We start from the raw sequence: 13,870 nt of genomic DNA on the forward strand, positions 1-13,870 counted from the left end.
TCATGTGTCGATTGGTTTGCACCAGAACTGAATCCTTGACTCCCCCCCCGTCAGGTTGGCCTTGAACTGGTCGTAACTGAAGGATAACTTTGAACCATGATCCTCTACCTCCATCTTCCACAGTCTGAGATTACAGCTTCCCCTACATACTCTACTCAGGGTTATTAGAAAAGGCTGCAGAGTCTGCCGAAGTCTGGCTCTGTTTCTCTGTAGTTCCCCCTCTGAATGTGGACACTGACCTCAAGACTTCCGTCTTCACCCTCTGGGGCTGCAATTTACACGTCCTGTTGTCCCAAGAACAAAGGGATGAGGGTTCTACAAGTTCAGCCAAAAGTCGGATTGTCACTCTGATTACCTGGATTTGGATCATAAGGTCACCACTGTACCGATTACAGGGCAGTGGCAGAGATGGGAGTTTCAAGTCCCATTCCCGATGCTGAGGTGGCCAATCTCACCCTAATGTTTTACTATGTGTGGGCAATGGCAATTCTGAAAGGCAACAGGATGGAGGGAAATCAATGTGATGGTCAGACGTGGTGGTCCAGACCTATAATCCCAGCACGCACTGATGAGACAGGCGAGCAACCCCCTCCCCTGAGAATAATGAAGTATAGAGCTATTTGGGGAGGGCTTCAGGATTTGGGAAGTGCGTGGTTAAGTACCAACAGAGGGAATGGGGGTTGGACAGAGGCTGGGAAATTCCGGCTGGTCAGATAGCTGTGCAGATGAAGGTACTTATTGCCAAGCCTGACCACCTGGGTTTGATCTCCAGAACCTGCATGGTGATCAAAAAGAGAGAACCATCTCCCTTAATCTGTCCTGTGATACTAGTGCTGTGGCAAGCTACTTCTTCAAAGTGAATAAATTAGTGATTTGAAAAAACAAAATCTTGGCTGGGCGGTGGTGGTGCACGCCTTTAATCCCAGCACTCGGGAGGCAGGCGGATCTCTGTGAGTTCGAGACCAGCCTAGTCTACAAGAGCTAGTTCCAGGACAGGCCCCAAAATAAATAAGCATGTAAATTCCCTGCTTCTTTTTGACATTTAAAGCCATAGACCTAAGTGATTTTTGTAAATAGTTCATACATTTATATTTAAGTTGATTATGTATAAATTTGAATAAATATATAGAAGTCCTCTAGAAATGTCAGGGAGCTACACCAATGAAGTCTCAACGACATGACTGTCTGAAAAAAGATACGAATGGAAGGGCATGAATAGACACGCTATCATGGAAGGGGACAATGTCACCTGGCCCCCCCAGACAACCACAGGCAACTAAGGTACGCTGAGGACATCAATGGTTTTCCTGAGGGAAAAGCCCCTCTTTTTGGTATCCAATACCAAGTGGTCAGTCCTAAAATCGTATACATACAAGCAGCATTATATGGATTGAGCAGGCTGTATTTACATATTTAGAAATCTATAACAGAGAAAACAAGACTAAAGGCTGTGAATTTGGTGGGGATTTATATTACATGGGAAGGGTTGGAGGGAAACAATGTGATGTTTTTACATTTTTACGGATGAATGTTTTTCCTGAATATGTGTATGTACACCACATGTGTGCCTGATGCACAGAGGTCAGAGAGAGCACCAAATCCCCTGAAACTGGAGTTACAGAGTTACCACGAGGATTCTGGGAATGCAGCTCTGTAAAAGTGACAAGCGCTCGCTCTTGACTCCTGAGCCATCTCTCCATGCGTCACATTCTAAGACGTGTTATTCTTAGAGCAATTCTAAGATGTGTCGCATTTGTTTATCCCGTGGAACATTTGCTCTAACGATGCAAAGATTGCTGCATTCCTTTATGCTGCATTTGTTTAACTCTGTGAAGCTGTGCTGCTTTGTCTAAGGCCCTGACTGTTTAATAAAGAGCTGAATGGACAACAGCCAGGCAGGGGCAAGGATAGGCGGGGCTGGCAGGCAGAGAGGACGAACGGGAAACGAAGAACGAGGAAGAACAAGACAACAAGGAGAGAGGACTTCAGGGGCAGCCAGCTGTACAGCAAGCCATGGAGTAAGACGTACAGAAGGGTATACAGAATAAAGGTAAAAGCCCAGAGGCAAAAGGCAGATGGGATAGTTTAAGAAAAACTGGCTGGGCCGGGCGTTGGTGGCGCACGCCTTTATTCCCAGTACTCGGGAGGCAGAGGCAGGCGAATCTCTGTGAGTTCGAGGCCAGCCTGGTCTACAGAGAGAGTTCCAGAACAGCCTCCAAAGCCACAGAGAAACCCTGTCTCGAAAAACAACAAAAAAACTGGCTGGAAATAGGCCAAGTTAAGGCTGGGCATTCATAAGTAATAAGTCTCTGTGTGTGCATTTATTTGGTAGCTGGGTGGTGGGTTCCCCCAAAGGGTAAGGAGCCAAAGATGAAAAAGCCAGCCAACTCCAGCCTATAGAAACTATAGATAGAATTGCTCCACTTCCTGGTCTGTCTGTCTGTCTACCTGTTAGAGACAGGATTTTTCTATGTAATTCTGGCTGTTCTGGAACTCTTGGTATAGATCAAACTGGCCTCAAACTCTGCCTCCTGAGTACTGGGACTAAAGGCCTGAACCATTATGCCCGCCTTCCATAATTATATTTTAATTTCAAAACTAAGAAAAAATGTAATGTGGTAGAATGATTTTCTGATAAACTGAGGGACCTGACTTTAAATCCCACCTGCTGGTCCTCTCAAAGCCTGTCTATGTAGTGACACTTGACAGTTTTCCAGATGGCTCCACGTCGCCACCTCTTGGCCTATAGACGGAATCCTTAAGTTGGAGACTCCCACAGACTGAAGCAAGGGTGGCCATATTGGCTACGGGAATGGGCGAGGCACTGTGGACGTCATTTTTTTTTTTTTTTCAGTTGGGGCAAACCGACTTCCGCTCACCACTTTGAGTGACAGCAGAGAGAGGCGGCGCCCTGCCATGTTCGTTAAGGGCCGGCCTGGGAAGGCGCCCAGGGGAGAGCCGCGGCGCTCCACCCGCGGCGGGCAGAGGCTGGCGGCCGTGGCTCCGCCTCCAGCTGTGGGCTCCACCTCTCGGCCTCATTTCCGCCGTGAGGCCGTTTCTCGGCGTCGCTGCCGTAAGTCGGGTCGGCGGTTTGCCGCATCACGGAAGATGGCGGCGGCGGCGGCGGTGAACGGGACGACCGGCGTCTCGAGCTCGGGGCCCGCGGCCACCTCGGGCGCGGTCTTGCAGGCGGCAGCCGGCATGTACGAGCAACTCAAGGACGAGTGGAACCGGAAGAGCCCGAATCTCAGTAAATGTGGAGAGGAGCTGGGCCGTCTGAAGGTAGGGGTCGGCGCGGGGGACGGCGCGGGGAGCCCGGGGTAGTAGAGCGAGCCGAGGGAGGGAAAGAGCGAGGTTCGGAACGGCACAGGGTGGACCCGGAGGGCTCCGAGGTGGGGTGGCTGCCGCAGACCGAGCACGGCCCTTACTTACGGTGGCGGGAGTGGAGTGAGGGAAACATTGCGTTGGCAGAATCGAATGGGACGGATGGGTGTTTGGAGGGGCAGGGACAGGATCAGACAAAACCGAGCGGGGTCGAGATGACAGGCCGTGTGGGCAAGCCAAGGCAAGCGGTGGGCGAGCAGAGGTTAAGGATGCATCTATGCGAAGAGGGGCAAAAGCAATTAGTCTGGGGCCGTACCGAACCCAGAGGAGGGTAAAAGATGGATTGTAAACATATTCAGATGTATGGGAGGCCAGCCTGGTCTCTGATAGCAAGTTCAAGACGGCTAGGGTTATGTATCGAGACCTCATCTAAAAAACAACTATTATTATTAATCAGTAGCCAAACAGCAACAGCAAAATATATATTAGGTCCCTAAATTTACTAAAGAATGGTGTCTGGGCTGGATTTGGGGAAGAGGAAAATTAGTGCCTCGCACTCCTTGACGTAGATTTGGGCCTAGCCTAGTTACCCCTTCTCAGGCAGAGTGTGGCAGGGAGGTGTTCCCAGAACTGGGCATGAGACGTTCCAGTCTTGTAATCTTAGCACTTGGGAGGCTGACACTGGGATCTCCAGTTGTAGGCCAGACTGGCCTGCAAATCCAGATCCTGTCTGAAACAAAACAGAAACCCCAAACAAGCCAAAAATAGCAACAGAGAATTGAGGTCACCAGTGTCTTCCCCACCCCATGAGTGACTCCTGGTTGCCAGTGGAGTCCTTCATCGTAAAATGAGGCAATCCAACGGAGCCCTAGGCTGAGCGCTTGACAAGGACGGACTCCCTTCTTACTCATAGCAGTTGTATTGAGTAAGGATGCCCGGAAGTTCCATTTTCCAAGTAGAAGCATCAAAGTCCAGAGAAAGTGGGTAACCTGTGTTTGAAGTCTCATCTTCGTTCCTTCCCCCTCAGCTGGTTCTACTGGAGCTCAATTTCCTGCCAACCACAGGGACCAAACTGACCAAACAGCAGCTCATTCTGGCCCGTGAGTGTCATTGGCTGGTGGAGGGTGGTGGCAGCGGGTGATGGTAAGGATGGTAGTGATGATCCCAGGAGGGATTCCTGTCGCCACCTCAGAGCCACCCCCTTCCTAACAGGTGACATACTGGAGATCGGGGCACAGTGGAGTATCCTGTGCAAGGACATCCCTTCCTTCGAGCGCTACATGGCCCAGCTCAAATGCTACTACTTTGATTACAAGTGAGGTTGGGCCCTCCTTCCGGGAGGGGGTTGGAGCGGGGGTGGGGGGGTTGCTTGGTGGCTCCCTCCTGTTGGCTTCATCCCCTGGGAACCATTGCTGTTCCTAGCTCTGTCCCCGGAAGATGGGGAGACAGGGGATTGACTTGCAAGTCTTGAGACTGGGTTTATGTAGTACTTGGCTTTTGTGGTCCATTTCTGTAAGTTTCTAACCAGTTTTCCTTTTTCTTAAATATTTATGTATTTTTGTGTATACGGGTGCTTTGCATGTATGCCTGCACATCAGAAGAGGGCATCGGATGCCTTTACAGGTGGTTGTGAGCCGCCATGTGACTGCTGGGAATTGAACTCAGGACCTCTGCACTGCTGAGCTCTTCACTGCTGAGCCATCCTTAGCCCCTCCCATCTGTTTCTCCTGATCCTTAAACTGTGTTCGCTCTACTGTTGTGGCTACTTGTCACCTTTCATCTACCAGGCGATATTCTTGACTCCTGACGGATCTATAGCCGCCAACAGGATGCTATTTTGCTTCACTTTTTGCTTGTTTTGAGACAGGTTTCAAGTGCCTTTGCTTGGAGATTATAGTGCTGCCCCCTGCTGGTTTGTTGTGTTGTGTTGTTTTGGTTTGGTTTGGTTTGACACAGGGTTTCTCTGTTTAGCTCTGGCTGTCCTGGAACTCAGATCCACCTGCCTGTGCCTCCCAAATGCTGGGATTAAAGGCGTGTGCCACCACTGCCTGGCTTGTTTTTGAGTTTTTGCCACATAGCTCAAGCTGCCCTTAAGTTTATTGTCATCCTGCCTCTGCCTCCTGAGTGTTGGCATAAAAGTCTTGGGCCACCATACCCAGCTGTTGTTTTTTGAACTGTGTCTTCTGTTCCCCAAGCTGGCTGAGAACTCTGTGTAGCCCAGGGTAGTCTTGAACTTCTGATGCTCCTGCCTCTACTTCCCAATAGCTGCAATTGCAGATGTGCACCCCATGTCTGGGGATCAGACCTGGGGTGTTGTCCATACTAGGTAGACAGCTGCCTAACCTCCGGAGGCTATTTTTAGGACTTTATACGGAAGTTAGGCCATTTCACTCGCTTATGTTTACTGAACCTGCCTTTGCGGTATGGCTACTTAGTGACAACTGTTTACAGATAGGAAACCGTGGGTTGAGGGACCTTGCTTGGTCCATGTGACTTGTGGCTTTTCTTGCCTCGCTGGGCATCACTTGTCTGTAGTTCCAAGGATTCTGGAAGGTAGATGAGGCACTTGGTTAGGTCCCCAGGACCTACTAACCTTGGTTCCCTCCCTCCCTGGTTTACAGGGAACAGCTACCTGAGTCAGCCTACATGCACCAGCTCCTGGGCCTCAACCTCCTCTTCCTGCTCTCCCAGAACCGAGTGGCTGAGTTCCACACAGAATTAGAACGCTTGCCTGCCAAGGACATCCAGACCAATGTCTACATCAAGCACCCTGTGTCCCTCGAGCAAGTGAGGATGGGCAGGGGAAGGGAGAACCGGGCTGAGGAGGGTGGTATCAGTTCAGATCTTGAGGGCTCCTGGAGGAATGATCAGGGTTCAGCCATTTCAACCCACCAACTCATTTAACCAGCAAATAAAAACAGGTCTGTGCCAGGTACCAGGGTAGTTTTCATGTTAAGGTGAATCTTGAGACAGTGAGGGGAGAAAGCATCGGGTACCAAAACAATGAGTCACCGCTGTTGTCTGTGAGACATGAAGTATTATGGGGACTTGGGCCTGGGAGGCTAAGAGGTCATCTGGAAGAGGCTGCCTGTGTCCTGAGGCTCAAACCTGCCTGCCATATCTGAGGGACAACAAAGAAGTTAAGCAACAAGGGGATAAGGCTCGGGGAGAGCCTTGGGAGCCTTTAGGAAGTTGCCGGGTGCCGAGGCCTCCTGAGGATTTCCTGTGGGAAGGGTGGCTGAGTGGCAGGTAGGAGCAGCAGTTTACATGTGTGCAGAGTGGGAGCTGGGCTTGATACATCCTCCTCCCTTGTAATTGGACAATGCCAGCCCAGAGTAGGCTGCCAGGGTGAGTGTGTGTAAGCCAGGTAAGGCTCTGTAGAAGAGGAGGAGCCCAGGCTGCGGGGAATGGGTGGGCCGTGTGGCAAGGGTGCTGTGGTAGAGCGGGGTTTGGGAGGCACCAGGGGGCAGGGAAGCCCCCGTGCTCCCTTCACAGGGTGGGGAGCAGGGAAGCCCCCGTGCTCCCTTCACAGGGTGGGGGGCAGGGAAGCCCCCGTGCTCCCTTCACAGGGTGGGGAGCAGGGAAGCCCCCGTGCTCCCTTCACAGGGTGGGGGCAGGGAAGCCCCCGTGCTCCCTTCACGCTCGTCCTCTTCTCCTTGGCAGTACCTGATGGAGGGCAGCTACAACAAGGTGTTCCTGGCCAAGGGGAACATCCCCGCTGAGAGCTATACTTTCTTCATTGACATCCTGCTGGATACTATCAGGTATGTGGGGTCTGGGTCCCCAGACTCCCTGGCCTTGCTGTTTCCCCAGATGCCACCCTGCCAATTCCTGTCATTTGATGCCTTGGTGTTTTTCATAGTGGATATGTTCCCCCTTCTGGGGGTATAATCAGAGCCCCGTGCAAACTGAGCGAGTCCTCTACCTCTGAGTTGCCCTCCCAGCCATAATGCCTGTTCTGGGAGGTCGGGCTGTTGAGAAAGGGTTTCAGGTAGCTGAGACTGGCTGTGAACCTAATCCTCCTGCCTCCGCCTCCCAAGTGCTGGGAGTACAGACATGCACCCCACACCTGGACTCATGCTGAGGATGGGAGTGTGCTTCAGCATGCTAGACAAGCACTCTTCTTCATTCGCGCAAGAGCCTCCTCCAGACTCTGAGGAGGGCCTGTGCTCCTTCCTGTGAAGACTCCCTCAGAGCCGGAGCTCCCAGGAGGATAGGGCCTGGGAGGTTGTCTGTCTGCTCCGTAGTGAGAACTACCACCTTCCCACAGGGATGAAATCGCAGGATGCATTGAGAAGGCCTATGAGAAAATCCTTTTCGCTGAGGCTACCCGGATTCTCTTCTTCAGCACGCCCAAAAAGATGACAGACTATGCCAAGAAGGTGGCTGTGGTGTGGGGCAGGGACTGTGGGTTGGGGTTGGGAAATAGTGTTGTACCTTGTCTCAACAGTGTTAGTACACAGTGTGGGTAGTCTGGGGGACACAGAGTTAATGTACGGTCTGGGTAGTCTGGGGGACACAGTGTCAATACAGTGTGGGTAGTCTGGGGGACACAGTGTCAATACAGTGTGGGTAGTCTGGGGGACACAGTGTCAATACAGTGTGGGTAGTCTGGGGGACACAGTGTTAATGTACGGTATGGGTAGTCTGGGGGACACTGTCAATACAGTGTGGGTAGTCTGGGGGACACAGTGTTAATGTACGGTATGGGTAGTCTGGGGGACACAGTGTCAATACAGTGTGGGTAGTCTGGGGGACACAGTGTTAATGTACGGTATGGGTAGTCTGGGGGACACAGTGTCAATACAGTGTGGGTAGTCTGGGGGACAGTGTTAATGTACTGTATGGGTAGTCTGGGGGACACAGTGTGGGTCCTCCGGGGGACACTAGAATAAAGGTTGCCCACAGCTAAATCCACTTGTGAGACCTCAGACAAATGGCTCAGCCTCTCTGAGCTTGCTGGCCTTTCCCTAGGAGGGGCCTAGAGTTTAACATGTGCTCAGCCTCTCTGAACTTGCTGGCCTTTCCCTAGGAGGGGCCTAGAGTTTAACATGTGCTCAGCCTCTCTGAGCTTGCTGGCCTTTCCCTAGGAGGGGCCTAGAGTTTAACATGTGCTCAGCCTCTCTGAACTTGCTGGCCTTTCCCTAGGAGGGGCCTAGAGTTTAACATGTGCGTGGAGCTTAGCATGACGCTTGGCACCAGGTCCGAGGGTGCTCTGCATATTAGGTTTGCCCCTAGCAGAATTCCTTAGAAGCAGCTTGTCCTATAAGATGTTGCATTTGGTGTGGAACCTCTGAGTAGGAGCAGTGCCCCTGGAGTAGCTGACACATGCTGCATACTGACCTTGGTGTCCAGGAAGCAGAAGAATCAAGAGCAGACTGAAGTTGTCAGGTCAGGCTAGCCAAGTGGTCCGCACACCAGGCTCAAGAGCAGGCTGCCAAAGGAATGAATCTGAGATGTGATGGTGACAGCCATTAACTACTTACTGTAGGCCAAATACTATTTCATTGCTCAGAGGCTTCACATAGAAGACCATGCCTGTGGTACTCATCTCAAACATGGGGTGACATTTCTTGCCTCTGGTTACTCTGGTGGCAGTGATCTGTGAAGAAAGGAGCCATAATCTACTGAGAGGTGGTTACGTGGGGTGGGAACAGCCTGTGGGATCACCCACTTACTTCTGGTTTCTCTTCCTCCAGCGAGGTTGGGTCCTGGGACCTAACAACTACTACAGCTTTGCCAGCCAGCACCAGAAGCCAGAAGACACCACCATCCCCTCCACCGAGCTGGCCAAACAGGTCATCGAGTATGCCCGGCAGCTGGAGATGATTGTCTGAGCCGAGGCCAGGGCGGGCGGACATGGCTAGTCCAACAAACCAGTGTAGGCTGGCCTTCAATAAAGGCGGATTAACCTCTTATGGGCCCTAGTCTCCCAGGGGGGACGGTGGGAGACAGTTGCTCCTGAGATTTTGAGAGTTTGGGGGCCTTTGGGCCTCCTGGTATGTGTTACCCAGTGGCCATTGCTCTGGGTTTTAAGTGTAGATGCCCAGGGGCCCACGGGAGAGCACAGGCCCACATTGAGGGACTCATAGCCAGCTGTGGATGCATTGCGGTGGTGGGTCAGGGACTAGATTTTTTTCAGTGAAGCACCGTGTCTCATTAAAAAATGGCCATGGATTAAATAATTTTTCAAATGACATGTGAAACTGACCTTGTCTGTGAGCTACCATTGAGCCCTCTATACTACCATTGAGCCCTCTATAATACATGGTATGAGCCCTGATGTAGGTGTGCCAAGTCTGGCCTCGCTGAGCCAACATTGTAACTTAGACTGCTTCAAAGTTCTTGGGAAACTGTTTAAGAAGTCCAAGTCTGGCCAAGCTACCTGTGGGGTTTTCAAGAAAGCCGCCCAGTTGGTAACCCTCACCGTTGCTCCAGAGTGACCTGTGACTTCGGGTCAGCCGCAGCGTTGGTGGTATGAAGGGGACAAGACCCTGTCCCCGGGCCTAATGTGGATGCTCACTGGCATCTCTCCTGCTTTGACTCAGTCACCGTACTTGGTGTGCGTAGGAGTTGGTTCTTTAAGGGAGGCCTCGCTCTGCTGTCTCTGCACCAGCCTCCCTGGTGGTAACTGACAGACAGCCAGGCGAGCTGTGTAGACCGGGTACTTTATTGACAGGGGACGTGAGGCGGAGGGTGCTGGGCGGACGGCCCTCAGTTGGAATGGGTGGCCTGCAAGTCGTAGTGCTCCAGGCCAGCTACTAGGGAGCCAGCTAGCTTGACAGTGGCCACCCAGGGCGGCTCGCTCAGGTGGTTGGTGGGTGTACTCAGCCTGGGAGAAGGAAGAATGGACAGCATCTGTCTGTGGGGTCTGGGCTTCACCTTCCCATGGGCATAAAGACAACCCTGGAAGTGTCATAAGGCTCCCAGGGCACTTGGGGCAGAGGTACACCCTTGTAGAATAGGAAGGAGGCCGAGGCAGGGTTTTGTCTATAGCGAGGTTAGTTCCCAAAGCCCTGGTCCCGGGTAGGTGGGTGGAGATTTCACCCGGCCCAGGAAAGCTGGGGGCCTATTATTTACCCCACCCCAGGTTCCTGAGAGACAGTTGTTTCCTTCTCCATCTCTGAGAATAAACTTGGGACTGGTCCCTAGTATCCTTAGGGACAGGGTTAAGGCAGAATAGGTTCAGACCAACAGGAAGCCTACAGAGCTGGGGACCAAGGGTCAGCCTATGGTCAGGATGCCAGTGTTGAATCTTACTCTATCCAGGGAAAATGGGTGCTGAACTTGGGAGTGTGCCCACTACTCCATCTCCCTCACCAGGCAGACACGTTGCGTGGCAGGCGTCGGTGACGGGGTTGATGGCGGCAGTAGCACTTGCAGGGACAAGAATTAAGCACCTCGAAAGGCGGCCAGTGGCGCGCTGCACCCTTGTTCGGGGCCCCAGCCGTGGAGGTTCCGCTGCTGCTACCGCCTCCACTGCCGCTGCCGTCAGCCACCGGAGTCGCAGCCAGTTCCCGAGGGCCGTCCCCAGATACCTCTTCACGGATCACACCCCGGGTGGCTCGGGGACCTTTGTTCTTGCGTGTGCGAATCTTGGTGGGCTGGGGCACCGGCGGTGCAGGCTCAGAGGTGGTGGTGGTGGTGGTGGTGGTGGTGGTGGTTGCTGGAGCTGGGGATGTGGCCGGAGCGGGGGCTGGAGGCGGGGGTGGGGGCGGGGCCTGGTCGGCAGCCACCGTAGGGGGGAGAGCGGGGACAGGAGTGGGAGCCAAGGCTGGCTCCACGTGGCCAGGGTCTGGGATAGGTGTGTGGGCCACCAGTATCGGCGTCCTCGGAAGTGCTGGCGGCTGTGGTATGGGTGGCGGCACCGGTGGCGGAGTGGTTGGTGGCGTCGGCGGTGGTGGTGGCAACGGAGGTGTCTGCTGCCGACCTGGAGGCACTGGGCGTGCAGGCTCGCCGTTGGTGGGCGCCGGGAAGATGAACATGGGCGGTGCCAGCAAGGCAGGCGCGGGCCTCCGGGGCCCGGAAGCTGGATGCGTCTGACCTGACTTTGGTGGAGGGGAGCCCCAAGGCCCTGAGGGTGTGGTTGTGCGCCGTCGGGGTGCCCCGATTCCCCCGACTGCCCCGTTGAATCGGAAGTGCCGCTCAGTGCCATCGGGAGGGCTCACCCAGTCGAATTTGGGCTTTGAACCTGGGAAGGTGGTGTAAGGGGGTGGCGGTAGAGCTCGGGCAAGGGGAGCAGGTGCCGAAGGGGGACCAGAACATCCTTCACAATCTCCGTCACCGCCCTCGGTTTCCTGAGCCGTACGAGGCGCCTCGCCCAGGGGACGAGTGACACCAGGAGGTTGGGGCCCCTGCTTCAGTACCTCAGCATAGGAGATGGCTCCCGAAGAGGCAAACAGTCCTCCTCCTCCGCCGGCCCCGGGGGAGGCCTTGGCTGTTAAGGGGCCTAAGGTCGACGGGGGGCACAAGTGGGGCCCCGACTTGAAGGTGACTTTACACAGCAGGCTCAGGCCGGACTCGGAAGTAGCAGAGCGAGCCATCTCACCCTCTCCGCCTTGGGGAGGCGCCCCTCCGCGGGCTCCCCCGGCCGCCGGACCCTCGCTGCTGTGTCTGACCTGGCTTTCTGCGGGGCTTGTGGGCGACGAGGCCGGAGTGACTCTGCGGCTCGGGGGCTGCTGCTGGTCGCAAGGCGGAGGGGCTGGCGGTAGCTGCTTCCGAGGCTCCAGGAGCGTCGGAGGGGGAGCTGGGGCCCTCGGGACCGGTTCTTTTTCGGTCAGTTGCCGGGGCAGCGGTGGCAGCGGGCGGAGGCTCGGAGGGTCACCCTGGCCACGATGGCTCGCCTCCAGCAGGCCGCGGATCCGAGGCACTGCAGTGCCCGTGGATTTTCGCCACTTAGATGGCGCGGGCAGCAGGGTCCCCACGGGGGGCGGGGGTGGTGTGGAGACCGTCGCCGTAGCCGCCTCCTCTGGAGGGGGTGTCACTGGCGAGGGCAGTTCTAAGGTCAGGGGCAGGGGCGAGGGTGAGGCCTGGGGCTCCGGGGGCATCAGGAGTCCCGGGGGCCCGGAACTGCCAGGGAACCAGACGCCCAGCCCTCGAGCCAGGCGCATGGCTGGGGATGAGGGGGTCACCTCGGGCTCCACCAGAGGCGTCCTGCGCGAGTCGGGTGCGCGGTCCGAGGCCTGCTCTTTTCGGGAGCCCCCGCCCGCGGAAGGCTCCGACTGCACGTTCCCCATTTTCGACGGAGGTCGGAGACTGTGGTTAAATAAACTTCCACCAGTCAGTCGGCGGGCTCGGCGGGGACTCCACGGCGCAGGCTGCTTTTGGACTGTCCCTGTCTGCATTTGTCTGCCCTGCCCTTTTCAGTACCCTCTCAGACCCCGTCTCTTTAAGTCTCCAGTTCTCCGATTCGTCATGCCCACGCCCACTTCCCCAAGCTCTCAGAGCCGCGGCCCTTACTCTTCGAACCCGACTTCTTAATGTACCAAGGTGCCAGCCCCGACTCCTTGGCTGCTTAGATCACATCCCTAACACGCCGGCCACGCCCGGGATCTCCAGGCTTCAGGGATCAGTTCTTGTCAGCCTCTCTGTTGAGTTTTAAACCGCACCGGTAATGATGGTGATGCCCAGTAGCCAGCAAGGAATTCAGGCTTCTGCGCTAACCCGGCACTCTAACCCGGTCCCTAGGCCCAAGCCCCGCCCCCGATTGTCAAGGACTCGGGCCGCATCCTCACCCCGCCCCCACCGGGCTCAGGTCGGCGTCGGCCCAGCAAGCCCAGAGGACCGCGGTCTGACCGACGCCCCGGTCGGTCCTTCAGCCCTAGCCCCCCGATCACCCACCGTCTCCCTCGCTCGATCATGTGGATCCCTCCCTCTTCTCAGCCAGCAGCAAATCCTCAAGCCGCCTAAACTTTTCCCGCTCGGCGTTTGTGACAGCTCTTAACTTAGGCTCCACCCCTTTCCCTCAGGCTCCGCCCCGGCTCCTCCGCGCCGTGGACCCCACTCACCGACTCCTACAGCCGACCGAAGATCAGATCACGGCCCCGTGGACCCGGGGCAGGGCGGGGAACGGCCGTAGCAGAAAGTAACCGAAAAGAACGGGTGTGCGGGTGAAGGCGAGCGGGCGAGACGGCGAGGACGACCCCCGAGATCGAAGCCACGCCCAGAGCTCGAGGCCACGCCCCCGTGGGCCGGCTTGAGCTCAGCCCTTGGAACCCAGATGGCCCTTAGAAATAACCAGGGTGTCCACCCGAGGTGCAAGCCCCTTTGCCTTATGCCCCACCCCTCACAGTGCCCCGCCCCTCTCCGTTAAGCCCCTCCCCGGACCCCGCCCATTGCGAACACTGCTACGTAGCGCCTCCTTTTGGGCCTCTTATGTGACCCGACCCTAAGGAAATTGATTTCCAAGCCCCGCCTTGCTAAGCCCGGGCAGCGTCTCTTTCCAGGACCCTGCCTTGGCTCGGGTGCCCCAGAAGGCCCACCCTCCCGCCCCTTCCGTGACGCACCCTCCCGGCTCCTCCGGCGCCCCAGCCTCCTCCTTCCTCGG

The 13,870-nt window shown here is 55.5% G+C and overlaps 2 protein-coding genes across 7 annotated transcripts; one reads left to right on the plus strand and one right to left on the minus strand.

Annotated features, from left to right (window-relative positions):
• The first annotated feature begins 2,881 nt into the window (after window positions 1-2,881).
• Window positions 2,882-9,521, plus strand: Psmd8 (proteasome 26S subunit, non-ATPase 8). The gene is made up of 7 exons (XM_040734696.1): window positions 2,882-3,282; window positions 4,352-4,424; window positions 4,537-4,639; window positions 5,946-6,111; window positions 6,988-7,088; window positions 7,595-7,706; window positions 9,024-9,521. Exons 1-7 carry the CDS (start codon window positions 2,917-2,919, stop codon window positions 9,159-9,161), a joined length of 1,059 nt encoding a protein of 352 aa, XP_040590630.1. The 5' UTR covers window positions 2,882-2,916; the 3' UTR covers window positions 9,162-9,521.
• Window positions 9,522-9,976: 455 nt separating this feature from the next.
• On the minus strand, window positions 9,977-13,583 carry Ggn (gametogenetin). Of its 6 annotated transcripts, none has more exons than XM_040734692.1 (3): window positions 13,332-13,583; window positions 10,645-12,579; window positions 9,977-10,156 (listed from the first exon to the last, which is right to left on the minus strand). In XM_040734692.1, the coding sequence occupies exons 2-3, from the start codon at window positions 12,558-12,560 to the stop codon at window positions 10,039-10,041; spliced, it is 2,034 nt and encodes a 677-aa protein (XP_040590626.1). In that variant the 5' UTR covers window positions 12,561-12,579; window positions 13,332-13,583; the 3' UTR covers window positions 9,977-10,038. The 6 variants fall into 6 exon arrangements, 5 of the variants coding, with proteins under 5 accessions (XP_040590626.1, XP_040590625.1, XP_040590627.1 ...); XM_040734691.1 differs by lacking the exon at window positions 13,332-13,583 and adding an exon at window positions 13,165-13,321; XM_040734693.1 differs by lacking the exon at window positions 13,332-13,583 and adding an exon at window positions 12,810-13,015.
• Window positions 13,584-13,870: the final 287 nt, after the last annotated feature.

Source organism: Mesocricetus auratus, unplaced genomic scaffold, assembly GCF_017639785.1.
Source record: "Mesocricetus auratus isolate SY011 unplaced genomic scaffold, BCM_Maur_2.0 Super-Scaffold_100038, whole genome shotgun sequence".
Classification (NCBI taxonomy): domain Eukaryota; kingdom Metazoa; phylum Chordata; class Mammalia; order Rodentia; family Cricetidae; genus Mesocricetus; species Mesocricetus auratus.

What these genes read in the sequence shown, in the direction of transcription:
- Psmd8 (XM_040734696.1), top strand. Translation starts at nt 2,917, where the DNA reads ATGTTCGTTAAGGGCCGGCCTGGGAAGGCGCCCAGGGGAGAGCCGCGG. An exon ending in AGGAGCTGGGCCGTCTGAAG is followed by an intron (nt 3,283 to 4,351) that starts GTAGGGGTCGGC and finishes CTTCCCCCTCAG; the next exon opens with CTGGTTCTACTGGAGCTCAA. An exon ending in TGACAGACTATGCCAAGAAG is followed by an intron (nt 7,707 to 9,023) that starts GTGGCTGTGGTG and finishes CTCTTCCTCCAG; the next exon opens with CGAGGTTGGGTCCTGGGACC.
- Ggn (XM_040734690.1), bottom strand. Translation starts at nt 12,668, where the DNA reads ATGCAGACAGGGACAGTCCAAAAGCAGCCTGCGCCGTGGAGTCCCCGC. An exon ending in CCACGCAACGTGTCTGCCTG is followed by an intron (nt 10,157 to 10,644) that starts GTGAGGGAGATG and finishes TCCTTCTCCCAG; the next exon opens with GCTGAGTACACCCACCAACC.